Consider the following 27,215-nt stretch of genomic DNA (forward strand, 5'->3'; position numbering starts at 1 on the left):
GAATATCAAGAGAGCATTGCAATTTAATAAAAGACTAGACAAAGCACAGAGCAACGTGGGTAAGGAAAATCAGGAAGAGGGCTCAGCAGTAAGGAAAAAGCAGTAATTCAGAGCCGGGGCCATCTTCCTGTATGTCTTTACAGCACCGTGCTCAGCTTGGGTGCTCCCAGATATCTACCATAACATACATAATCTAAAAAATAGAATAGACTTTGAAGGATTTGAAAGAAAAAGGGAACACTTGGTGGAAGGAAGTGTGAGACTGATCCAAACCCAGGGGACAGGTCGAATGAGAGGAGGAGGAGAGAAAAGTAGCAATGAAAAGAAGATTGGGAGGAATATCCTGAGTGAGGAGAGAAAGAGAAAATGGGCAGACATGTAACTGGAATCTTGGTTGCAAAGGGTCTTGAAGGGAAGGACAAGAATTTTTGAGAAGAATTAAGAATAAAGCAAACCTGTAACATAAATTCTTAGCTACTGATCAGTGCCTGAGCACTGGCATTGCTCTGTGTATCAGCGCTCTGTACAGGCATACCAAGAGCTGTTATGACTTTGGGTAGGGTTGGGTAATGTCCTTTGGGCTTTTTCACAGGGAGCTGGCAGAAGAGGGCTAATATGCCCCAGCTGGCTCTTCTTCTGAGAGCAGGGTTACTGAAGGGAGAGTTGGCATCTCATTCCTCTCTAGGAATTCACAAAGAACATACTTCTTGTTCACCTGCTGACTGGGAACTGATTTTGTAATTGGCTAAGGTGTGTGTTCCTAATGGGGCAGATAAAAGCAGATTTGAGAATTAAACCATCATCACATTTCGGGTTCCTCCCAGTCCATCCCTGCTACATTTTCTTTAAAAACCAGGCTGTAGGTCCCAGCTAGCTGTGAAATGAACACCCTACTCCCCGCCCCCCCCTTTTTTTTTTGAGCTCTGGGGTAGAGTCTGGAAGCTCTATCAGATGCTTATTTCAGTAACAGAGATTGCTCCTGGCAAGCCTCCACATACCAAAACCATTGAGAGAAATCTGAAAGGACAAAAATTCAGACAGAGGACCATAGGCTCCCTCCCTTCACACATCACATAGCAAGTATAAAATTGGAGGAGGGCCATTTGAGTTAGGAACCACTGCATGGCTCTCAGTTAGGACTCTTCAACCCCAGGACTGCTCCCAACTGTATGACACCCAGTAACCTGTCAAGCCTTGCTTTAGAATCTTTTTGTGATCAGTCTGATTATGACTTTTGAGGACCTGATAATATTTGAGCCCAAACCTCCGTTGAAAGCCCAGTACCATGGGTTTGTAGTCGGCTGCATCTGCTTTAATAACCATCTGATTTTTTAATGGTTTTAGAGATAGGGGATGTGATGGAGGATAACTGACCTGCTCTCCGCACGTGACTTGGTGAGGAAATAGGAAAAGAATTTCTGGCTCTGAAGCTGGCAGTTCCACATCAAGATCATTCTTTATAATGGAACAAAAACCCTCAGCACCCCCAGCCTGGATTCCTGGAATTCCTCCTGCAGAAGGGGCCCTAAAGTATTTAACAGTCCCACTCAGAGAGAGTTTGCACAGTGAAGGGGGGGGGCGGGAAAGTGGGTTTATTGGTGAAACGGTGGGGCCGGCCTTCCTTGTGTTGTTTCAGCTGTGTTGAATTATTAAAGTAAACCATTAAACCCCTGCTCTCCCTTAACTGTAAAATCTGTGCTTACGCACAGAGCTAGAGATGGGCTAGACCATTCTGGGGGGTGTGGGGGTGTGTGGTGTGTGGGTGTGAGAGAGAGGGAGAGAATGAATACTGGCAGACCAAGCTGGGTACAAGATGGGTGCCAACCATATTAATCCTCTGGAGGTCTATGTCGGAGGGTTTCAGTGAACGGTGCAGCCTAAGATAGATTCTGCTACTTAAAGGAGCTCTCAGGTGATTAATTCAGATTGCCAACTACATCCATATTAGTAGGGTGTCTTGCTGCACGTGGCTCAGACATGGTTTGGCTGTCAGGTCTCTTCCCCCTCTTCTCAGAATGATACTTTGACCTATTTTATTAATGGAAATAACTGTTTTTCCCCAAAGGCTTCTTTCATCTCTACCCAACTCAACTGGACAGTGTAGGAAATTTAACAAGTTTTTGATGTTCAATGTGGAAAAGTTACCCATGCAAAACGTGTGTTCATTTTTCAGAAGGAGAACAAGCTCTTAAGGATGGTTGTATAGGATGTTTTATGCAGTGGATGTTCATTGTAATTTAGCCTTCACGCTATGGATTGTTTATAGACTTTTGCTTGTGAGATGAGGACAAGTGTTAGACATGTGGGTCTGCTCAAAAAGAGGGGGTGGACTTGCTCACTCAATGTGGAAAGATGAAGGTGTGTTTAAAGTACAGGGGTTGGAGATCTGAGTTCAACTCACAATTCTGCCTCAAGCTCTCTCTTTGACTTTGGGCAAGTCTAGATGTTGTCGCGGGACACCTGCAGCTCTGTCTGATCTCGGTTAGTGGGTATGCAGAAATTCTGAAAATGTTTGCTTCAGTTTCTCCTCTGTAAAATGGAGATTGCTGACCAGGCCATTATGAGTATGTGAATGTTTGTGAAGCTCTGATACCATGGTGATGGGAGTAAGTAAGCAGATGGCAGTAGATCTATATAAAATATTATTTAGTAGCATTGGTATCCCTCTGCCCCCTGTTGTTAGTATCGTCATGTTCTAATTTCTAGGCCATTTTCTAAGTCATCCATTATATTCTTTTCGCCTTAGTGAGTCACATTCAGCTTACCTACCTCTTCCAGTCCCCCAGAGGACTTTTTAAATTTGCCCCATTTAACCTTTTAAATCAAAAATGAAAAAGAACAAAGAGGGAGAGTATGGTCAACATTGAGGCAAAGGTTGTGGAGCAGTGGATCTCCAGAGCAGGAATCCATAGTCTCAAGAGGAAAAAAAAAAAAAAAAAAGTGTAAAACATATGTGTTTTTTTTTTTTGTTTTTTTTTTTTTTTTTTTAAGGATTAAGCAGCCTAAACCCATTTCTGACAAACGTCACAAGTTTTTGGAATGAGAGCTAGTGCTGGGAAAGGAATGCAGTTTTAGGGTAACTTGAAATGAAAATATGACTATAACTTTATATTAAAGTGACTAATAAAATAAGTATGGGGAAGTATATAGTCTGATTAGTCTCTTGTTAGACTATATACTGATAGAAGATATCAGAAGATGTACTGATAGAATTTTTTTAATGCATGTCAACGAACAGAAAGTGGGATGTTGTGCCAAGGTATCATTGCAGTTTATTGAACAGTTAGGTTGCAAAATTCTCCTGTGACATCTTGTAATAAACTAGGGAGGGAGTCTGTGAGAGTATTATATACCCTGTGGTCCTCTTCAGCAAAACTCCATCCGGTCCCCAATTAAAACCTTAAAATGGTCTAGGGGGGGAAGATGGCAGGGACCTCTGGGTACAACAGCTTTACTTGTACCAGGGATCCTTCCCCCAGCTGCAACAAAGTGGGCTGGGAACCTTACCCTCAAAGGAAAACGAACCCCCTGCGGGCTGAGTGTGACCCTGGAGAGCATGACAATGTTGGACGTAGAGCTAGAGAAGACGCAGCGAGTGGGTCACCTCGCCTAGCTCCCCAGGGCCGTTCTGGGGGTCGGTCGGTCGGTGGGGGGTTCCAGTGCCCGCACGGTGCGTGTAGGAGGCGTTCCTAGGCAATGGTGCACAGAAGCTCCGCGGCTAGGGGCAGGCCAGGGAGTCCCCGAGGCCGGGCCGCCGCAGGGTGGTCCCGAGAGGCGAGGGCTGCCCCCGGAGGAGGTGCGGGGCCCTCCTGCAGCCGTGCGAACCTAACCCCGCGCCTTTACGCTGGCGAACGGCTCTGGGCTCGGCTTTCATGGCAGTCACAGCAGCCTAGGGAGGAATCCTCCCCCGCCCTGTCCCTCTCCTGGTGCAGGTGTTGGCAGGAGCCCTTGCCCGAGGGGGAGAGCGGCGGGCAGGGCGCGCCGGGGCTGGGCAAGGGGGGATGCCCGAGCCCAGCCACAGGCAGGGAGCCAGGGCGTTGCTTCTCTTTGTCGGGGGATTTGCACTCTGCCCCCTCCCCCCGAGAGGAGGAGCTACCCGAGACAAGGCGGGGGGAAGGGAAACGCAGCGCCTGGTATTCCCCCCCCCCCCCGCGGGAGCCGGCGCGAAGCCCGCCGTGTCGCTTTGCCCCGGCCCCGCGTTTCCTTCAGCCCGCGGTGGCCCCGGGAGACGGGCGGCCCCGCTTCACCCCTAGCCCCGCGGGAGGGATTTGCCTTTAGCGAGCCGCTGAGCCGCGTTTCTTTGCACCCCGCGGAGGCGCCGGGGCCGCCCCATGCCCGAGGCGCGCTGGGCCCCCCCCCCCCTTGTCTCCCGGCCCCTGCCCGTCTCTTCGCCCCTCCCCTTCTCCCGGGCTCCGCTTCCCACCCCGCCGGTCCCCGCCCCGGAGTTGGCCGCTCGCTGGGAGCCTCGATCCTCCAGCGCCGTCTCCGGCCCCGCGCACCGGCCAGGGCCGGGTCCGAGGGGGGCTGTGGCGGCTTTGCCCCGGCGGCGGGCGGGAACGAGGGCCGGAGCGGGGGCCTTCCCGCGGAGCCTTTTGTTCCCCCGGCAAGAAGTTTGTGCGCCGAGGCCCGTGAGCGCCGCAGCCCCCGCGCTGGGCACGGCGGCGGGGGGCGGAGGCTGGCGGCGGCGGCTGCTTGACATGCATCCCACGGAGCGGCGGCCAGGAGCAGCGCGGGCCGGGGACTCGCCGAGGGGGAGGCGGGGCGCTTTCCGCTCGCAGCCCGGCCGCCGCCGCCGCCGCCCCAGCAGCCGGAGCTGAGCCACACAAAAGGCGAGAGGGAGGAAAAGGGAGCGAACGCCCCGGAGCGGAGACTTGCCCGCCGGCCCCGCTCCAGAGCGGCCCCCCGCAGTGGGGGGGGGGAGAAAGTCCGGAGCTGGGACGCTGGAGGGGACTGTGCGGCTCGGCAGCTGGGAGTCTTCTTCAGAGAGCCCCCCCCCCCCTCCCGGGGGGACGCAGCATGGCAAAACCGACGGGGGTCTCCCCGGGAGCCGAGAGGAAAGGGGGAAAGCAATGGGCTGCCACCGGCAGGACCTGGGAAAGTTAGTCCCGCTGGCCTCTCTGCTGCTCGCTTCCCCCCCCCCCACACACACAAATATTTCTCCGTTGCTGTCGGGAACTTGGGAAATCTTTGCAGATCGGCTGAGCCCACCCTTCTCTCCGTGTCTGGTGCGTTTTAAAGCCATTAAAAGCTGCCCATGAAGGAATCTGCCCTGTATGTTTCACCGAGAAGCTGGGAGGGGGTTTTGGGGGGGGTGATTTTCTTTGATTCAGATAGTTATGGCTTGATCGGCCCTCTTGGGTACAAGGAACAGCAATGCCATCATGGTTTTGAGACAGGAAGACCCTGAGTTTGCCCTGAATGAAGAACTTCCTGTGTTTAAACTTGCGGGAATATCCGCTCCCAAGCTCAATTCAAATGAAAACACTAGTGTTGTGGAGGGAGAGGCTAATTCAGACCAGCTGGACTTTACAGGACTAGAGCTGGGAAGAAAATGAGAGGAATCTGTAGGCGCCTGGGCTGCGATACATGAAGAGGCTGGGGAAGCTTTGCCTTTGTTATTAAAGAAGGCCACCCTCAGTATTAAATGAGCAGCTTCAAACTCATCTGCAGCTTCTGCCGGAAATAACGATTGGGAGTATTTATTGAATAGAAGCTGTCATACTCGGATGGTTTTTGCTGACGAGTTGCCAGGAGAAAGGAAACTTACCTTAAAAGCAACCCCTAGAAGGAATTATTTGGCTAATGATTTTTTAAGAGATGTGTTTATCAGCTTGGGACCACCAGGATTACGGGAGGGGCTATGGAATGCGACTTTGTGGGAGCCTTACTACAATGGAGATTTGCTTCTGTGCGGATTGCCGTTTGACTTCTGTGGAATACAAATTTCAGTGTCTGAGTTCTTTTTAGGATTACAGTCTAAAATCGAAAGGGATTTTAACTTACACAGAATGCATTTCTTTTTGTTGTGGATAAAAAGTTAACAAGGTTGTTTCTTCCTGAATAAGGAAGTATGGGCAAGCCACTAAGCAGGCCAGACTGTTTACGGCAGAATCCCACTTGCCTGGGGAAAGGTGAGGAAGAGGATGGGTATATAGAGGACTGCTATGTCCCCCAGAGGTCTATATATGACACAATGAGAATAAATGAACAAATTGATCAGGGATCTAAACTTAGTCAGCCTTCCAAAAGCACCATAGATAAGGTGGATGCCAGTACTATATCTAGCAATGGGACTTTAGGAGCATCCAATGTCTTTGAATCAAGGGCACCGGAAAGTAAAAAGTTAGATGAAAGAGTAATTTTTGATGCACTGAAACTCAGCAGCGATGTCTCGAAGTCAGCACCAGCTCCACCTAGAAGAAGGCCAAACCCGGAAAGAAAAGAGAATGTAAACAGGAGATCGTGGAAATCTTTTATGCCACCAAACTTCCCTGAATTTGCAGAAAGGATTGAGGCCTCCTTGAGTGAGGTCTCAGAAGCTGGTGCATCAAATACTTCTTTACAAGAAAAAAGGGAGTCAAGTGCCATGTTAGCCGAGAACTCTAGACATTCAGACCCCAGGGAACCGATGTCAGAATCGCTAACTTTGGAACATGTCTCCAAATCGTCTGGCATTCCAGAAGTTCAGGAGGTGAAACGGTTAAGTGAAGACTGCTATGACTGTTTCCAGGATGAATGCCAACCCCTTCTGAAACCAGAAGATACACCTGCAACATCCATGGTTATCACACGGGACCAGAAACTCTCAAGTGCAACATGGCCAAGAGCAAGGAGAAATGTTATCAAAGGAAGCCTTAGTGATGGGCATCATGAAACATTGGAAGCGACCCAAGCAGACTGCACTGTAGAAACTGTACAGCTATCTCCCTGCCTCAGTGAAGAGATGTTGGATTCAGGAATGAATATTCTCATCACCCCCAGCCTTAGAGAAAAAACGGAGTCTGAGCTGCGATTTGAAGAGGATGAGAGATGGATAATGATGGAGGCTGAGGAGGAGTGGGAGGAGATGCTGTCAGAGGGAGGAAAGACTGTTCTATTGACAGATGAGAAAAGGAACAGTTGCTTGGCAGATATTTCTGAAGAAAGGGAACAATTAACTGCTACAGCAGTGACAGTAGAGACAGCAAACTCTTCTGCTGGTGTCCTGGGGACCTCTAACCACCCAGTTCACCACCCAGTGCACTGTGATGACTCACAGCTGCAGGATAACTGCTCAGCTTCTGTTCCCCAGGAAACATACCAGGATTTAAACTGCGCTTTTACAGCTAACATGTGTGATACTGAAGACATAACGGTTCAATTTGAAGCTGAGGACTTCACTCCAAATTCAGAGCACGGTGTCAGTCCTGTTGTCCCAGAGCAGTTCTCTGACACAGATTCTGTGCAGATGTTCCTTGAACTAGAAAAGCAGTGTTTGAGTGAAGAAGGAGAGGGAGCTGCTTCAGTGGATCTAGAGGGCCCGGTCTCTGGGATGTGCTCAGAGGGGCTGGATCCACAAACAGACTCGTCAGAAAAGCTTGCAGACGCTGAAACAGAAGAGTGTCAGCAGACCGCTCCTTTTGAAGTCAGTGCTGCAGACTCTGCTATTGTGTCAGATCTCGAGGACTTTGATGTCACATACAGCTCTCAGGTGGTGAGTACAATAGAACCCACTACAGAGCCTTACTCTGAAAAGGAAACCTTCTCTGTCACCCAGACAGACTCTGAAAAAGTGGGGGTTTCCCGTCCTAGGGTTGCAGAGGAGACAATATCGCCACAGCAGCTCTTGTCAATAAGTCACTTAGAGGATGCTAAAGAATCTGAAACTGACTTGCTGACAGATCAAGAGCCAGTGGAAGATTGTGTAGTAGGAGCAATACTGAGCTGTGAAGCAACAGTGTCTCCTGAGGCAAATACGATTGAAATGCCCTGTTGTGAAGGAACGTTTCCTCATCCCAGTGGTTCGTTAATGCCCCAAGGAGATCAAGCCTCATTGGAAACCTACGGTAAAATAGAGAGGACCTCTGAAGAGTATACGGGGAGAGCGTCCTCAAGCCATTCCTTCCACTGTCAGCCATTAGTTCCTGCCACAAGTGCGGAGGAACTGCATTCCCAGCAGGATTTTTACTGGCTGAAAGATGAGGTCAGTGCTGAGAGCGCTAATAGTTCTGAAAAGAATGAGCACCCTCTGTCTGAAAGGACTGAATTCTCAAACTGGGGTGTCTCAGAACTGGCGTCTGAGGATGAAGTCACAGACTTGGACAGAGAGAGCGATCGATTGGAGGGCCAAATTCATGGAGCGGAACGGTTAGATACTCACTGTTTTTCTCAAGCAACTTTTCCAAGTGATTCTATATCCGAGCAGGACTCTGAGGCATGGGTGGAGTCCATTGGGGACCTGCAGTCAGAAGAAACAGTGCCTCTGGGTCAGCTGCTGCATGTGGAAGGGATTACTCCTGGTGAAGAGTTCCCAAGTGCCCATGTTGTTCAGGAGGACATGCCAGGAATGGTTGGAGAGGTAATGCTGGATGTTTCCACAGGGGAGGCCGATACCTGGGAACCAGGAGACCTGGCCTGGCTGTTTGAACACAGCTGGGCCGGTACGTTAATAAGTTGTGTGGCTGGTATACAGTTTGCACGTGAGAATACTCGTTCTCCAGTTTACATGGAACGCGCGTGTGCTGGTGCAGAGGAGCGTGCTTCCATGGTCGCCACCGCTGAGGAGGAGCTTACAGCCGTTGTTGCTTCATTTAGTATAGAGCAGCTAGCCCCCCGCATTCTAGACAGCACAGAGACGCTCCCCACAGCATTGCCGGCGGCGGAGGAGCCTGTCACTGAGGTCACGCCGACAGATGCAGAGGAGCCTGTACTAGCAGTGCCAGATACCGAGGAACATGCTACCATTGCCATGGCATCCAGCATGGAGGAGCTTCCCACTGACACTCCGGGTATGGAAGGGTTTCCCGTCCTTGCAGCATCCAGACCAGAAGAGTTTAACGCTGCTGCAGTTTCCAACACAAAGGAGCATGCTGTGTCCCCACAAGAGATGGAAGAGCTGGCCACGGCCTTGCCATTCAGCATGGAGGAGCTTGCTGCTGCATCACCTGGGCTGGAGGAGCCTGTTGCCTCTGGCCAGGCACCCAGAGCATCATGCGTCTCAGAGCACAGCACACAGATGCTTCCTGCAGCTGCGTTGGGAATGGAAGACCCCCCTCCTCTCTCACACCTCCTAGCAAAAGAACCATCTTCTACAGCATCTGGAGAGAAAGCGTTGGCTACCACAGTGACTGACACAGAAGGGCCTCCTATCACAGTTCTTGTGGCGGAAGGGGCTCCTGCTGTAACAGATGGATTAGTTCCAGATAATGAGGTATTTGTTACTCAGTTACTTACACAGGGGTGTCAGACAGGAAATCCCTTAGTTTCTGGGGGTGGGGAGAAGAAGTCCTGACTCCTACCTAGCTGACAGTTTGCTCACACTTTTTGTGGGGTACAAACTGCACTGATTGTCCCCTCGGTCATATCAGTTTTCTATATTATAAACCTTGAGGTAGGTCTTTTCCAAATTAAAAGAGTTCAATTTTGTAGGCCAATGCTTTATGCACATTATGCTTACTCAAAAGTAAATTAGAGATTGCTACGGGAAGATTTTTTGCTGGAGTTAGATGCACCATTTCAAATACAAAATTCTGTTACTAAAGAGAATTTGTAAAGCAAATTGAGTGAAAACAATGCATACATGCTATTCAATAGCCACTCCATTTAAGGTTTTCTTAAATGAGAAAGAGGGGCGAAGAGGTTCTGAAATATCAGGAGAAAAATAAGTGTAATTTTTTTCAGTATTTTATTAACAACATTTGTATTAAGAACATTTTAAAAGTGCTATAAAGAGCATCAGGGTTTTTTTTAATGCATGGTATTCCCATATCTGAACCCTAATTGATCATCCATGTAGGTTAGAAGAACAAGCATTGGGAAGACATTACCAATTGCCCAGCACACAAACCTGATTCAGTGGCAATTCTTCATCCTTTGCACTATGCCACCCATTTAAAAAAGCCACAGCCACCTCAGCATCAGAGAACTGCTTTGAAATGGAAGGGAACCCAAGGAGAGGGCAATCAGTTTATACTGAGTTTTTGCTTAAAGTGCAGCCTTCACTGCCAAACCAAGTTCCAGTCAGTAAATTAGGAAAGAGAGACATCAAGGAACTGACTTCATGTGGCTATTATCTGGGATTTACTGCTTCAGTTTCATTGTTACTTCTCCATTGGGACTGTATTTTACATTTAATGTTTCTAGTTATTGACCCTTTGGAACCAGTGATGCCTCGAGTCATTGATAGGTTTAGGTTTGCATCAGGAAAATGCCTTGTAACTTGAGTATCTTAGTATTAACCAGCTGAGTTATGTCTAACGTACCAGGGGCGTGAAGCAAAAATGTACTTCCAATGTCGCAACACATATCCTCATACGTTCTCTTTGAAATGTTTGTTCCGAGGGAGTGCTGGCACTTCTACAGGAAATCACCAAATGATGGCTGTTTTTGTGTTCAGCAATAAAAGGGTTAAGAAGTGGAGTGAGATCACAGGATGCAGTCATCCATGATAGGAACAAAGTAGAATTTAAAGAGAGTCATTGGAAAGTGGCTCTCAAAATCAGAAGGAGGTACCTGAACAGATCCAGGGCCTTTAGTTGAGAATGTCAGTCCATGCAGATAACCAAATACAGCTTTTCAGAAACTTCACTCATCATGTTTTTCTATGTAAAAGATAGATTGCACATTAAATATTTGTTTCAAATTTAAGTCCCGGTGAAGTTTAATGAATTAAAACATTGGAATCTTTTGTATGCATGGTGGCTTTGAAGAATAAATGTGTTAGAAGTATTCGCTCTTAATGCGATTATGCATGTGATTGCGTTTTAAATGATCCTCATGAAATGGGCTTTGGTTTCTGGATTGTGCGTACACACCTTGCAGTTATTCATTGCTGGGTGTCAGGAGCTGTGCATTTGGATCCTGGGGAAAAAAAATGTTTTAAAGCTTCTAATTTAAAAAAAAAAAGGCCAGCTTTATATTAAAAGTTTAGGTCAGAGTACACTGGAAGAGGCACAGTGCTCCAGTCAAATGTTTGCGTGCCTGACTTATCAGTCTGATCCTTTCATGTAAGGCAGCCAGCTCCATATAAGAGCAGTAACAGAAGTGTTTGGAGAATTAGCTATTTCATGTCACCATCACTTCTTATAACCAAAGAATAATTCTGCCCAAGCGTATAGCTCTGGACTGTGTCTTCCAGCACTCTTGAGTTAATATTCCTGGCATAGTCCCACAATGTAGACAAGCTGCTGAACTTCAGTTAGGGAGGAAGAGATTTTTCTTTGAAAATGTGGCAAAGCAACAGAAGGCAGGGTGTCTTTACCAGGCAGCATGTTACTGACTTTCTTCCCTTTGGAGATAAAGCAATTGTCTGATACCAGAGACCTTTTCCAAACCTTCTTCGAGTGCTTGCTTCTCAGGAGTTTTTGACACAAGTCTATCTGTAATGAAATGTTTAGACTTTGTCAATATCCATATCCTTGGTTACATGTTTTTTTTTTTTTTCAAGCATACTTGAAAAAGAAAGAGAGGTTGTCTGCATTTATCTCCTATTCCCTTCCGAGGGAGATGGTTGTGAGTACAGAGAGAGCACTGTAATCTTTCCTGTTCTTCTATTTGTCAGCATTTGACCTATGATCTGTTCTAGCTAGCAGCCCAAGGCCCTGTTTGAACAATGTATCCATCCCTGTTTTGGATTGTATTATTCATTATATTGAAGCAGAGCCTGTTCTACCTCTCGGATTTTGCTCAGAATTTGCCTTTCATGTTTCAGCGTTTCCTGCACAATGTGGCCTTGGTTGGCTGCCTTGTCTCATTGAGGCTGAATGACACTATTGTGGAGGAAAGGAAATGAATACAGACTGCTAGGGTCTGGCTTGTCATCAGCTAATTACGGGAGATTTGAGTCTTTGATAAGGGCACTTATCTCCTTGAAAAACGGGGATTTTCCCTGCTGTTTTTCCTCCCAATGGCAAGGTTCCTTCCTTCATTTCCAAAACCCCTTTTTTGGTTGGAATGCTTTCCCCACAGGACTTGAAGACTTCTGCCAAATACGTGGGATGATCTCAGATAAACAGCTAACACATTAATCGTCTATTGCCTTTCTCTTGTTCCCTTGGTCTTTACAAATACAGTATGTTTCCCAGTGTCTAAAGTTTCGATCGTTTGACAAAACTCATATAGTGTAGAGCCCATCCCAATTCAACGCTGTCATAAGATTTGCTTTGATTTCTGTTATTGAGCATCTGACTGGGTCTTGGTATAAGTCAGAGTTGGCTATCTAGATGGGGCTTCTCCATGGGATTTACAGATTTGAAAGACTATACGGCTGCATCTGAGACATAACCTATGCCTGAGACCAGTAAATACTTGAAGTGCTCATCACTGGAGATTTTTAAGAGCAGGTTAGACAAAACCTGTCAGGGATGGTCTAGATCAGGGGTCTCAAACACACGGCCCGCAGGGTTATTTTCTGCGGTCCCACAGCCCCCCCAGCATTTACCTAGATCGGCTCCGGCCTGCATGCACCAGGGGCAGGGCAGGCTCCCTGCCTGCCCTGCCCCCGCTCTGCTCCGGGAAGCGGACGGGACCTGGGGGAGGGGAGGCACAAGGGTCTGTGCGTTTCCCTGGCCGCTCCTCCAGGTACTTTCCCCGAAGCTCCCATTGGCCGGGAATGGGAAACACAGACCCCTGTGGGGGCCCCCCACTTCCTCCAGGTCCCGGCCGCTTCCCGGAGCAGTGCAAGGGCAGGGCAGGCAGGGAGCCTGCCCTGCCCGCGGTGGGCCGTGCCCGCCCCCCGAATCCCTCCTGCAGCTGAGCCCCCCCTGCCCTGATCCCCCTGCCGCACCCCACACTCTTCCTGCACCCCGAGCCCCCTGCCGCACCCTGCACCCCCTGAGGGCTGGGACGGGGCGGAGTTGGGGTGGGGATTTCAGGGAAGGGGTTGGAATGGGGGCAGAGAAGGGATGGGAAGAGGCGGGGCCTCCCAGAAGGGGTGGGGCTGGGGGGGAGGTGGTCAGTGGTGTGGCCCTTGGGCCAAAGTACTAGTCCTCATGTGGCCCTCGTGGTCATTTGAGTTTGAGACCCTTGGTCTAGATAATACTTAGTCCTGCCATGAGTGCAGGGGACTGAACTAGATGACCTCTCGAGGTCCCTTCCAGTCCTATTATTGTACTGGATATGGGCAGATGAGAGAGTTAAACAAACTAACAAACAACTCCTTTAAAAAAAATAAACAAATTGCCCCAGAAAAAGTGAAAGAAAAATGTTCTGCTTGCTCTCTGGAGAAGGTTGGGAACTGTAGTCTAAAGTGTATCCGTTAGCGGATGGGGCGGTGTTGTGTAAGGGAACTGAAGGTTATAAATCAATTCCCCCTTCTGTTCAGATGTTTCAGAAGGAGCAAGTGGATCCCATGCAGGTAAAACTGCAGCAAGTAAATGGACTGGGTCAGGGACTCATCCAGAGTGCAGGAAAAAATTGCGATGTACAAGGATTGGAACATGACATGGAGGAGATCAACGCCCGCTGGAACACTCTCAACAAAAAGGTAAGCACCGCTGGAGAGGTGAGCCTTCGTTGCTTGATGCAGTAAGCCGCTGTCTTGGCTCAGGTGAGTCAGCTGACATAAAGGGAACAGCATCTAGAGTTGAAGCAGAACCATTGATTCTGTAACAGTGCCAAAGACCATGAGCAGTTGCTCTGTTGTCACCTAGTGTAACCTGAGGACGCTGCGCTTCTAATGATATGTGTTTATGTACAATGCAGGTGGCACAGAGAATCGCACAGCTACAAGAGGCCCTGTTGCATTGTGGGAAGTTTCAGGATGCTTTGGAGCCATTGCTGAGCTGGTTGGTAGACACAGAGGAGCTCATCTCCAATCAGAAACCTCCTTCTGCTGAATACAAAGTGGTGAAAGCTCAGATCCAAGAGCAGAAGGTAAGTGAGCTGGAGATAGTGAACGCCAAATAATATCCAGGAGGGAAGGATGTAGAGGCCACGAACACAGTACGCGGCTAGTAGCCGAACAAGTGTGTCTGCTCCATCATTTTAAAAATATAAATGGTAACTGTGATATCATGTAATTCTACTAGTTTACGGCAGCCATTCTGCAGCTGTGGCTTTCTCATGTTCTACCATTATACTGTATGGGTTCTGGTCTTGTTCCCCATGCCTGCCATCTTAACAGGCTAATGATGAGAGTTGTATAAAGGACAGGCGCAGATTGGCTCTATAGCTCCAGTAGTATTTTGCTGTCATACTGTCTTGAAATTAGTTGCCTGTTTCTTTTTCTTCAAGAACAGCACATTTGTTTTTGCTCATGCTGACAACTATTTTATATCCAGATCAAATAGATTTTGTAGTGTATGGTTTCAGTTTTGGAATTTGAACAAAATAAAAACAGAAGAGGGTTGGCCAAACACAAATTGGTCTTTATATTTTACAGGGACAGTCCCGATTTTGGGGGCTTTGTCTTATATAGGCGCTTATTACCCCCATCCCGATTTTTCACACTTGCTAGCTGGTCACCCTATCTTTAGGTAACACATACAGGTTATGAATAAGACTTGTTAACGTATGGAACGTTCATAAATGTTAATGCTAAAACAAAGTTTAAAAACCACAAAACTTCATCACATACGGTGAGTTTTTTTAATAGGAGATTCGGGCGAACGTTAAAACATAATGTTTACAGTTTGGGGAGCAAGTTTCAAGTTCCTCTGTTGAATCAAGTATTTTGGATTTGTTGGAGGCATTTTTATTGTCTTTTGAGTTTGGGAGGAAAAAAAAGCTGCTTGTTGTTGATTTGCTCAGCTGGGTTTGGATGCAGCCCAGTGTTTATTAATGGTTTTCAGACACAATTAGAGGGTTGGTGTGTTTGGAGGCAAAAGTAGCTCTGCTGACTCAATTTGGTAACTTTTATCCCTCTTTGTTTTAATGTTTATGTAAAAGCTGCTCCAGCGTCTCTTGGATGATCGCAAGGCCACTGTTGAGATGATTCAGGCAGAGGGCGGAAGGATAGCGCAGTCAGCTGAGCCAATGGACCGAGAGAAGATTGTTTGCCAGCTGGAGAGTCTTGAAAATAGATGGGCAGGACTGCTTGGCAAGGCAGCAGCCAGGTAAGGAAGAGAAGTGGGAAAGAAGTGACTTCATTTTGTCTCTGCTTTGAAAGCGGAGAAATTCCTCTGTGCGCAGCATGAAACATGTTCTTTGCACCAATGTATCTGGTAGAATATGCTGCCTGTTCAAGAGTGGAGGACAAGCATGAAACATATTGTCACTGGAAAGCTTCTGAATTTCTTTTCTCCTCTAGACTAGATGATCACAGTGGTCCCTTCCAGCCTTAGAATCTGTGATTTTGCTGGGATATCCTACTTCATTGTAAAGTCATGTAAAAGGCCCAGAGTTTGCCTTATACTGTTTATCAGTCTGGCAATGATCTGTTTCATCATCTTACTGGCGCATTGGCAAAGTGCAGTGGCAATTTCTCCCATGTCCATGAATGATCAGTATTTTGGAGTTGTTTACAGAGCTCACTGTCCTGTGTACTTTAGACTAAGACCAGTTTATTGTTTGTTTGTATTACCCTGTACACTTACAAGCTGCTTTCTGACTGATGGAAGCATTTGTACATGTGTTTTTAAACTGTTTTCAGTGTGCGTTGGTTGGACATCCAGCAATGAGCTAATCAGATCTTTAGAATAGTTCTTGCTAGTACAGCACTTTGGGTTTGCAGCCAGTGTTAATCCACTGGACCCTGTTGTGGGCTGTTTGTAATCATCAGATAGCAACACTTGGGAAGTTCAGTGAGATTCCTTTACGGGAATATCCTGGAAACAGCAAGTGTCAACCAGAAAACACGCCAAACTTAAATGTGTGTAGGGAGGGTGAAACAGATGGCACAGTTTTATAATGCTGTGGAGATGCTTAGATGAAATTAATTCTCTTTGCGGTGCGGATTTATTTTTATTCCTCCTGGACTTTCAGCTCCAGAGAACTGTTTGCACCTTTCTGCTGCACGAATCTCATTTACAAGATGCAGTTTGCTGCATGGTCTAGTTAGTATAATGATGTGTCGAGCTGCCAACCTCAGTTTACAGTATTTGAAATTCCAGCTGATCCAATAGGCCGCGGTCTCAAGGACTGTCAATCTGGAACCTTTCACCAGCACCTTACAAGCCTGACATTCAAAGATTCTAGCAATAACCCTTGTCATTTCGGGAGATTTCTATGACAGTGCTGTTGATGGCAGAAAATCTAATTGTGTAGAACAGAAGCCTTTTTTATTGACTTCAGTGGGAGTTGCCTTGTCCCCTTACACAACACCAGGGAAGAGGGCATTGTTCTGCAGTTGCTAGGGAACGTGTGTTTCCATTTCCAGTTTGCCTGACAAGATGTTACACCTGGACTGAAGAGAGGTGTTTCTCTTCCTTCTTTCTATCGCTTTGTTTAAAGGTATTTGCACTCAGACCTCTAGTCACTGCAGCATGTTAAAAGCTTCATAGTGCAATAAAATCTTTATGGTTAAGGTGGCAATCAAACGTTAAGTTGCTTAACTTTCCTGATTTTTAAAAAAAAAAAGACCTAACGCCTAATTAGCAGCTTTGTTGTTATCTTGATGTAGGCAAAAACAACTGGAAGATATCCTGGTTCTGGCTAAACAATTCCATGAGACCACTGAGCCTATTTCAGACTGGCTATCTTTGACGGAGAAGAAACTGTCAAATTCTGAGCCCATTGGTACTCAGACAGCTAAAATCCAGCAGCAGATCACCCGTCACAAGGTAGGAAATGGTCCCCAAGCAAACACAAAACTGTCAATGGAAGACGTTGGCCATTGTTACACATAGATGTGAGAAAGCTGTCTGCATGGTGATGGGGGCAGCTGTTACAGGCTTTCGAAATAGAGAATGTGAGAAATCACAACATGGGTGGCCCATTGTTTGCTTCTGGCCATAATATAGCTATGTAACTGTTGTGTCTTTTGCTCTTTGCAACCAACTTAAACCTTTTATTTGTTATAGTTTGTGCCCTTCTTGGTGGGTTTTGTCTTTACTTTGTTTGATCATGAATTAAATTCATTCTTTTAGTTTTTTTCCCCCCATTTTATTCCATTTTCAATCATTTGTTTCTGTTGTCCATTTTGTCACCCTGGATTTTCAGGCACTAGAGGAAGACATAGAGAGTCGCGCGGCTGACGTGAATCAGGCAATCAGTCTTGGGCAGTCTCTCACCTCCCTGAGTTGCATAGCTGAACAGGGCTTGCTGGCAGAGAAGCTAGACTCGCTGCAGGCCCGGTACAGCGAGATTCAAGATCGGTGCTGCCGGAAGGCAGCCCTGCTTGATCAGGCATTGTCCAACGCTAGGCTCTTTGGGGAGGATGAGGTGGAAGTGCTCAACTGGCTGGCCGAGGTTGAGGACAAGCTCAGCTTGGTATTCGTAAAGGATTATAAACGGACGTCCTGCAAAGCAGCATGCTGACCAGCTGGTATTGCCATTTTCTGTTTTTTCATATTTATTTGTTTGTTTGTTTATTTATTTAGCTATGTAGCAACTGTTTTGATCCATTTTTGTTTCTGTTTGACTCTAATTTTAACCAACATCAAAACAAGCCTCTCTTTTCTCAGGTTGGAGAAAATAAACTTATTTCATTTATTAAAAACAACTCTCCTCCCCTCAAACCCCTCCTACCCTACCCTCCCGCCCCCACAAAAAAAACGGTGTCCTGGTGTCCCATAGACTGTAAATTATTCAGATGCTTTGCATCCAACTCCTGAACTAAGTAAACCAGACCAGCCAGGACTTTTCTTTAGAGCTTCCAGTCTTTCTCCCTGGAATAAGTGAATTTAAAGAGCATGAGAATGTGCCATGGTCCAGCACTGAAGACCTCTTCTGAGAGACAAGGTCTGTTTCCACTCTTTCATAGGCTCTGTAATGTAGACATAGGCCATATCAGCATAGCCCTCCAGTGTAGATGCAGCATATGTTGACACGGTTTTGTCTGCCAGTGTAGGAACACCATCTCCCCGAATTACATTACCTATGCTGACAGAAGCACTCGTCTGTTGGCATAGCTGCGTCTACACTAGGGGGTTTGTCAGGCATAGCTATGTTGCGAGGGGTGTGTGTGTTTTTTTTTTTTTTCCATACTCCTGGCCAACATACCTAGGCCAGTATAAGTTTTTAAGCATACGCTAGTCTTTGCACAGTAAATTTAGTCTTTGGTTAATTTCTAATACAAGAGTGGATGCTTCATTAATATAGATCCAAAGGCAGAGGGTGGTAAAGATCTGTGCTTAGCCCTGAGTTACAAGACCTTAAGCCTGGCAGGGAAGTGTAGTGGTGGGGGAGCAGGAAGGACATGCAACCTACCTGGTTCTGATCCAGGGGGAATACAGAGAAAGAGAAAGTTATGCTTTCCGTGGGGTCCGTCTCCTCTCTCTCCTGCACTCTGTCACCTGCACAGCTGAAGGGCCTCTTCTTGGAGAGGGTAACTGCCGTTGGTTCTTTCCGTTCAGGCCCTGAATGAGGAGATCGTGAACAGAAAGAAGAATGTGGACCAAGCCATTAAAAACGGGCAAGCGCTTCTGAAACAAACCACAGGTATCGGAAGAGATGAACAGACTGCAACTCCTGGTCTGATAAAGGCACTTCCCTGCAGCCAAGCTTTAGCCTTGCTGAGAAGCCTGGTTGTTATTGATTGCAATAATTGGTTTAGAGTAGGCTGTTGATGTTGGCTTCTCTTAAGATGCTGGAGAGCCGGGTGATGTTCCACACACATTCATTCTGTGTAGTAGACCATGAGTTAGTATTTAATATGTTTATTATGGTGGTGCCTAAGGGTCCACCCACTGTGCTAGGCACTGAACAAACACAGGGCAGTAGACATGCCCTCCCCTTGAATGTGCTGACGGCTGTCAAGCAGAAGTTCCCAAATAGAGTTCTGTGTGGTTCACCTTTTGGTGATCTCCGCAGACCTGGCTTGCAACCCAGCGCAGGCTCTACTCCTTCTTTCCAGCTGCTAAATCACATTAAAAGAGGCTAAAAATACACGAAGCACTTTCCTAATATTACTTTCTATGTAAGCAATTGCTGCAGTTGCCATGTGGATGCCATCCGTTCGTGGGTGGGAGGAGAGGTGGTGCTTAAGGCAGTCTGTTTACTAAGAGGTAGTCGGCATTATGAACAAATGTTCTGGAACAGTTGATATAACAAAAAAACAGCTCCTCTGTTTCCTGTCCTCTCAGAAATGACTCCCTCTTTCTCAGAGGTGTCAAGCTTTAGTCAAGAACAAAGTACTGGTAAGGTCAGGGTTTTATTGGAACCTCAAGCAAAAAGACTTCGTTGCAGGTTTCATTTCAATGGTGGGAAGAAGGAGGAATTTTCCCTGGCTGGAAGGAAAATATCAGTTGCAAAAGTAGCTCCATGGTTGTGAAAACGGCTTCTTGCTTACATTGACTTGACAAAAAGGGATTCTGAAAGTAGCCATTTAAATCAGAAAGCAGGAAAACAGGCTACTTTAAAAGAAAACCAACCTTGGACATGCATAACTAACTGTGTCTCCATCTCTCAGGGGAAGAGGTGTTGCTAATCCAGGAGAAGCTGGATGGCATCAAGACTCGTTACTCGGACATCACAGCCACTAGCTCTAAGGCTCTCAGGACATTAGAGCAAGCTCGGCAGTTGGCCACCAAGTTCCAGTCTACACATGAGGAACTGACCAGCTGATGATGAGGTGGAGGAGGAGCTGATGTCCAGTGGGGGGCAGTCACCTGTTGGAGAGCAGATACCCCAATTCCAGCAGAGGCAAAAGGTCAGAACTTCTGAAATACTGAGCTCAGTGTCAAAAGCTGGGAATGCACCAGAGCCAAAGAGCTGTGGGAGCATGCGCATTGCATTGAGTATGAACTGCAGAGATGGTGCCTCTTTTGCGTCTTAAAGCGAAATATTGTTGCTATTATTCTCTTTGAGAGAGAATTTGCTCTTAAAAGCGTAATGCCTAGAAGCAGGGGATAATGGAAGGGGAAACATCAGTTTGGCCCATGACGAGGGCTCTTTGGCACTACAGTAATACAAATAATAGCAACAATATTTAGCTTTAACTAGCAAATGAGTCACTATCCTTTTTCGGCTTATGGGAGGCTGCAACTCAGAAATCTTAAAGATCAGTTAATACATTAAAAATATATTAACAAAGCAGAAGGTAACACGCTACCTGTAATCTCCTCACTTCCAGCCTCTCTCTCACCCACATCGGGCCCCCCCCCATAGAAAATAGAGCTGTCAAGTTCATCTTCCCTGTCCTCACTTTGACCCTGTTGCTCTCCCTTTGAATCCCTCTTATTGACTGATTCCCCAGTGTTCACTCCCATCAAATTCAAGCTACTAGTCCTTGCCTTCAGTGCCCTTCACAGCTGCCCCTCCCTGCTCATCCACGCTTGTCTCTTATCATGTTGTCCTTGCCAGTTTCCCCCAAGGATGACAGCCTTTCGCTGAAAAATCCCTTTCAAATTACTTGGACCCATCAAGATGTGCACCTAGCTATTGCATGTATCTGCCTTCTTACGAATGCTGCCTTATCTTCCTTTCCCCTGTGGGTTCAAACAGCACCTGGCAAACGGGCAGTCCTGCTAAACAATAACCGTTACTCATATGCTGGTGAACAGCTCCATTGGGGATCTTGTACCGGTGAAAAGAATGAAGGGAACTTGGCCGCAAGACCATTACAATTCAAATGTAGGAACAGCCTCTTGCCAACTATGTATCGAGGATGTTAACTGAGATGTATTGTATATGCTCTCGCTCTGTGTCTTCCTCAGGAGCTTAAGAAGGAGGTTATGGAGCACAGGCTTGTTCTGGATACTGTGAATGAGGTGAGCCGCGCCCTCTTGGGTCTGGTGCCTTGGCGAGCCCGTGAAGGGCTGGACAAACTCGTGTCAGATACCAACGAGCAGTACAAGATGGTCAGTGACACTATCAGGCAGAGAGTGGAAGAAATAGATGCTGCTATACAAAGGTCACAACAGGTAACCTTATAATCTCTTGCGCCTAACTCAGGAGGGGGTTTGGCGGGGACTGCATGCCAGCTGATTCACCGCTGCTTCCCTCGAAGCAGTAGCATAACTATAGCTATAGACATGAGAATTGCATGATGGGGAAGCACCAACTAATGCTGAGAAATGAACAGATTTGGGAATTTGTGTGATAGAATTGGCAATAGAGTCTAGCTGGTTTCTGAACAGGCTGACTTCATAATGGTTTTGGTGATAGTTCTGTGCCTCTTAGAGAAGTTCTGTTTTAACTTAGTGCTCCTGGCTTTTGGGTTGCGGCACTAGTGGATTGTGTCTAAAACTGATGACAGGCGACTCTCAGGCCCAGAAATGTAATCCATAATTCTGACAGCCCGGGGATTTATTCCAGAATAAGAATCTTTCTAAAATCATATTCTTTGGGGATTGAGGACAGTGAGGAGCTAATCTTTTCGCCAATAGCTTTACACCCAGGTAACACAAGCTGAACTCGCCCTAACAAACCTGCGGTGTGAAAGAGCAGTCTCTTTCCCTGCGGACAGAGAGGGCATTTAAGGGGCTTGCTTCATTATATTCTGTAGCACTAAACTTGCAAGTTACGGTGCTGCTCTTTGCTTTAAAACTTGCTAAAGAAGCCAGTACCCTCTTCCAGGCAACGATGTGTTAATTATGTCACCTGATGGCAGCTATTCTTCAAATACCCAGCATGTAATGGACTACGCTGACCAACATTTTGGACTATGGTTAGCGACGTTGATAATGTCCGCTTTAAATCCCATGAGTATTCAGATATATGTTTCTGTTTAGCTTTTTCCACTGTTGGTCTGTTTCATAGGAGTCCTGCGGATAAAACCCAGGGCTGTTTTATTTCTCTTGCAGAAGGGGGTACTGTCTCTTTAAATGTTTGCTAAAAGAGGGGGAAATGTAGCTTGTGTTTCACTTGCACCGTGTAAAAAAGTGTGTGTTCTTTGCTGGGGTCTCCACAGAGCAAAAGCAGATAGGTGTTGAAAGGGATGGCGTCCCTTTAGGACAGCTGTCTGCTGCTGCATAGGTAGGTTTGGAAGGATTCGATTTTTATTGGTAAATGTCAGGAAACTTCCATTTTCACCCTACGCACAAACTGATGCAGAATATTTCCATCCATGAGCATCAAAATTTAAGATAAGCAAAGGAAGAAAAAATCTGCTTGGAATTTATCAGAGGCAGATTTAAGGCTGTTTACTTTGTCTGTATTTGATGTTGACAGTTTGTGGTTTAAGTTTTAAATCTTTCACTTTATGCATCTCAACTTCCACGGGTCATTACGTAATTATCCCCATAATTACTTAAAAATAAACATCAATGTTATCCCTCAAAATTATTAAAAAAGTGAATTCTGCTAAGCCTATTCCTACGCATCTCTCTGTGGAAATGTTACCTCAGGATTGTTGAGCTATTATGGCCACATTACTCAGAGTAGAACTGCAATTGTTTTCAATTTGGGAAGGTGGGGGGAAGCTTCTTTTAAAAAAAAAAAAAAAAAAAACAACCTGGTAATTTTCCTCAAATCAAATGTGGAATAAGACCTACAGGTGCGTGTTGGCATTAAGATTATGTTGTTTTTCCATGTCTTTCTTTGTACGTATGTGACTGCATCTCATTGTCTGGCTGTCTCTTCCTTGGGGTTGCTTTGTCCAGCATCAGGCCTGCTTGGTCTGTGCCTATCTCCTTTGCACATGGCTCTGCATTTCTCTTTTTCCAGTTGTGAGTCCACCTTGCTGTTTGTTGTATGGAGATATATATCTATGAGACCATTGTCCTTGCTTCAGAGGATGTGTATTTCTCTGTGTGTGTCTCTGTTGCTGTCGTGTTGTTTGTGCATCTGTGTAAATGCTGACCTTGCTCTGTGTGTGTCGCTAACTTGTTGCGCTCGGTCTCCTCTCCCTATCCGCTAGTATGAGCAAGCTGCTGATGCAGAATTAGCCTGGGTTGCTGAAACCAAACGGAAATTGATGGCACTTGGTCCAATTCGTCTGGAGCAAGACCAGACAACAGCCCAGCTGCAGGTCCAAAAGGTACGTGCAATATGCATGCACTACTTTTGCTTGTTGGGTGAAAGGATGGGCAAGACCTTACTCATTGTCTGGAGCAGCGGGGAGAAGAAAATTGCTCCTTGAATAGAGATGGTGAGTGAAATGGAACAGCTAATTGGTATGTCAGGGTGATATTAATTCATTTGCCTGGAGTAGGGCAAATAATTGATCATGTAGGAGAGGAAGGTGGTAATTTATTAGCTGGGGTGGCTGTGATGAGCTAGAGTAGGATGGGTGAAGCTCAGTCATGGGGTGAGTCATTTGGGTGAAGGGACAGAGTTTATTGGTTAGGGTACAAGTACGATCTTTCTCTAGGGAGGCATGTTAGTTTTATAGAGCTGAGACTGGACCTATCCAGAGAATAGCAATTCAGCTGGGTTTTTAAGTAATAGAGACACTGAGGTGGTGAGTTAAGAATGATCCCTTCAAGACAAGATATACCTGAATTTTCGAGATACCACAAGACCTGCATGTTTAAAATGTGGCTGAATTAGACGAACAACTCTTTGTATAAAGGTATCTAGCCCTCTAACTGCAGGCCTACCAGCACTCCAGCTCCACTTTAGACTAATTTCCAGTTGTTTAGACATCCATGTTTTTAGATGTCTTAGAAGCTATGATATTCCACACATTTTCTTCACTGGTTTATTAGCTTCCCTCGTCACCCACCTTAAATCATATCTGTAATTAGTTTGTGTAGATGTATGTAGCCCAGTTTCCACCCCTTCCTCTGTTTTGCTAGCAAACATTTTCTCACCTTAACATGGAATAGGTTTTTTTCCTTTTGCATGTTCTCAGATCTAGCTTAGCCTCAGGGAGTGACTTTCTGTGAAACAGTGATGTTCAGAGTCCAGATGGTATTGCATTAATAGCAGTTATTACTGGAATTGATACCATGTACGGTCAATTTTACATGGTCAGTCTGGTGCCAGCTCACACCCCTGAGCTGTGAGTTCAGAGTGTTTAGACATCTTAGTAACCACTTGGTTTTGGGTGCCCAACGTTGAAAATCATGGTTAGATCATGGTGGCTTCTAGGCTTCTGTCAACACACAAGTCAGTTTGAGGCTTCTAGCATAGACATAACCACCTGGGCAGTCTTAAGTCCGAATGTCATGAAAAACTGCAAAGTTAATGCCATTAGAGAAGAGTGAACTTCAAATAGTGAGGCTACCTGTGCATATTTTAGATCTGCATATCACTGACTGTTCTCTTCAGTGAAAAATCATCTTTGGTGTCCTTTTTTCCTTCCTGGTGGCCAAAATTGGGACAAAAATGTACTGGATTTTGCATCGTTGATAAGAGCTGACCACTACAACACAATTGAGGCCAAACAAAGATTGCAAAGGAAAAAAGACTTGATTGATAAATAAGCTAATAACAGCTGTCTCAGGTGTAGCTTGAAATAAAGAGTTTTGTATCCTTTTCCAGACTTGACAGCAATAGAACTAGAAAGTCTCATCGGCTTTTGCAAAAAAGGAAAGAAAAAGAATCAGTGTTATCATAAAGAGAGGATGTGAACTGTCACATGTGAAGTTAAATTGAGCTAAGCTTGGCTTTCAGCTGTTGTGGGTCTATTGTTAATCATATGGGCCTTTGGAATATAAATTATAATTGTACTACAGCACCTTTCATCAACAGTCTTGTCTCAAAGTGCTTTATTTGAGCATTACTGAAATGTAATTCAGCCTCACAACACCCCTGTGAAGTGGGTCAGTGGTAGTATCTCATGGCAGGTGGGGAAAGTAAGGGACAGAGCTGGGAAAGTGACTTGCCTAAAGTCGCACTCAAATTAGTGGCAGAACTCAGAATAGTTCCTTGACTCTTCTGTCGGGTACTAAGGTCAGCCTATTGCTATGGGTTCTGTCGCCATCTTGGAGTTTCTGTGTAAGGTGTGAGGCGCTGCTGGGTTCATGGACACTAAAGATGAACTTGATGCTCCAAGTCTGAACCAGTCTCTAATTTCACTTGGCTTTTCCCAGGCTTCTGAAAGAGATGTTAATTTATTAAGAGTGAAATTCCAAAACACCGTTGAGAAGAAAACACAGTAATCTGCAGGTGAAGTCAGATTACGAGGATGTCACGGGATATTTGATTGAGTGTTTGCAGTCTCTGATTTACTTGATCACCTGGTGGTCATTTTCACCAGTCATCTGGCCACTTTGGCAGAGTTGTTTCTGAACTCCATTCCCCCCGGTACAAGCACTGTCGGAAGACAAGAAGTTTTGTGGCTTGGAGATCATTCTGATTTTTCTCATTCTGAACGTTTCCTTCCTACAGGCTTTCTCCATAGACATCATTCGACACAAAGATTCTATGGATGAGCTGTTCAGCCAGCGTAATGAGATATTTGGAACATGTGGAGAAGAACAGAAAGCTATGCTACAGGTAAATCCATGTCTTTGATACATGTAGACCTCATGAGAGAGAGTCTTGCACAGTAGAGCTCCTCCTGGCAAGTAATGGATTAAATACGGGTGGGAGAAAAGTAGAGTGCACATTTCCTGCATCTGTCTGTTTCCTTGTATCTTTCTCCTTGATTTAAAATTATTCCATCTCTAATTGTGCCAATCAGTAATACCCACGGGAGTCGTTTCCCATTTATTACTTTTTAATTTTGTTGCATGTTTATAAAGGCAAAATTGTAGGGAACGCCATTTTGGTTGGCGTTACAGTGTGCAGACGTGGGACTCCACCATTTCCGTTCACAGCATGCGGCCGGCTCGTTTTTTCTGCCCTTGCATCTGTCACCAACTCAACACCCTCCTCCTATTCCCTCTAGGAGAAAACAGAGTCTCTTGTGGAGCAGTACGATGCTGTTAGCCAACTCAATTCTGAGCGCTACGCGTGCTTAGAGCGTGCGCAGGCCTTGGTGAGCCAGTTCTGGGAGACATATGAAGAGCTCAACCCGTGGACAGAAGAAACACAGGCGCTTCTAGCACAGTTACCCCCTCCAGCTATTGATCATGAGCAGCTCAAACAGCAGCAAGAGGATATGAGGGTAAGGGGGAGAGGTTTTTCTTTGTATCATTTGCACCAGGTAGAATTGATTCCGCCCTCTGTATAAAATGGAGGCTTCACGGTAAAAGGGCCAATGAATACGGCTACGATTTTGTGAGGGGTATTTTAAGTCCCGGACAGGTCATGGGCAATAACCAAACATTCACAGAAGCCAATGACCTGTCCCTGACTTACTAAAAATAACTATGACGAAATGGAGAGAGAGAGAGGAGGGTCCAGCACCCATTGCTGCTGCGGCCTCCAGGGTTCCCCTCTCCCACAGTGGCTGAGAGCACGGGGTCCCCCCTGTCGCCAGCAGCAGCTTGGAGATGTGGAATCTGCCCGTGGTGGCTGGGAGCTGCAGGATCACCTGTGCTGGCTGGGAGCTGCGGGGTCCATCTGCAACAGCAGCTGATGAAAGCACCCCGGTTGGCAGCAGCTGGGAGCTGCAGGGGTCCCCGCTGCCTGCAGTGGCTGGGAGTTGCAGGGAGGCCCCTCCAGCTGACAGCTCCAACTCCACTGCATTGGGGCTGAAGCGAAAATGTCACGAAGGTCTTTGGCCGTCATAGATTCTGTGAATTCCATGACCTCTGTAACAAAACCTTAGCCTTACCGACGAGTGTAGATTGCAGACCAGTAGGTGGCAGGCAGCTATCTAAGCGCTTCACTTTTTGGAGTTTCCACCTGTCTGTCACAATGACATCTGTAGAAATCTAATCCAGCTCAGGTGTCCCACCCCTAAGAGTTTGTATTTTAAATAGAAATGTTGATTGTAAACCCATGGGAGATTGATCGTCTTTGTATTTGTCGTCTGGGTGTAATGATGCCATAGGGTATGTGTGTGTTCTGCTTAAAAGAACAGATGGGCAAAGAAAGAGCAGCTCTTTATCAGAGTTATCACCTGGAGGGTGTGGGAAAATCATCTTACTGGGGCGGGGCGAGGTGTTTGAAGGAGGGGAAATACTGCTGAGGTCAGTGGGGAA

The 27,215-nt window shown here is 46.3% G+C and overlaps 1 protein-coding gene across 1 annotated transcript in view; it reads left to right on the forward strand.

Moving 5' to 3' along the window:
- MACF1 (microtubule actin crosslinking factor 1) overlaps nucleotides 1-27,215 on the forward strand; it is a 259,982-nt gene that overhangs the window by 194,391 nt on the left and 38,376 nt on the right. The window contains 13 exon segments of the mRNA XM_038377247.1: nucleotides 13,520-13,681; nucleotides 13,900-14,070; nucleotides 15,085-15,251; nucleotides 16,757-16,916; nucleotides 17,296-17,597; nucleotides 17,599-17,620; nucleotides 18,651-18,735; nucleotides 19,706-19,856; nucleotides 19,858-19,945; nucleotides 20,952-21,158; nucleotides 23,096-23,215; nucleotides 25,513-25,620; nucleotides 26,015-26,233. Of these exon segments, the coding sequence (XP_038233175.1) occupies nucleotides 13,520-13,681; nucleotides 13,900-14,070; nucleotides 15,085-15,251; nucleotides 16,757-16,916; nucleotides 17,296-17,597; nucleotides 17,599-17,620; nucleotides 18,651-18,735; nucleotides 19,706-19,856; nucleotides 19,858-19,945; nucleotides 20,952-21,158; nucleotides 23,096-23,215; nucleotides 25,513-25,620; nucleotides 26,015-26,233 (1,962 nt within the window).

This window comes from Dermochelys coriacea, chromosome 19, assembly GCF_009764565.3.
Source record: "Dermochelys coriacea isolate rDerCor1 chromosome 19, rDerCor1.pri.v4, whole genome shotgun sequence".
In the NCBI taxonomy this organism is placed as follows: domain Eukaryota; kingdom Metazoa; phylum Chordata; order Testudines; family Dermochelyidae; genus Dermochelys; species Dermochelys coriacea.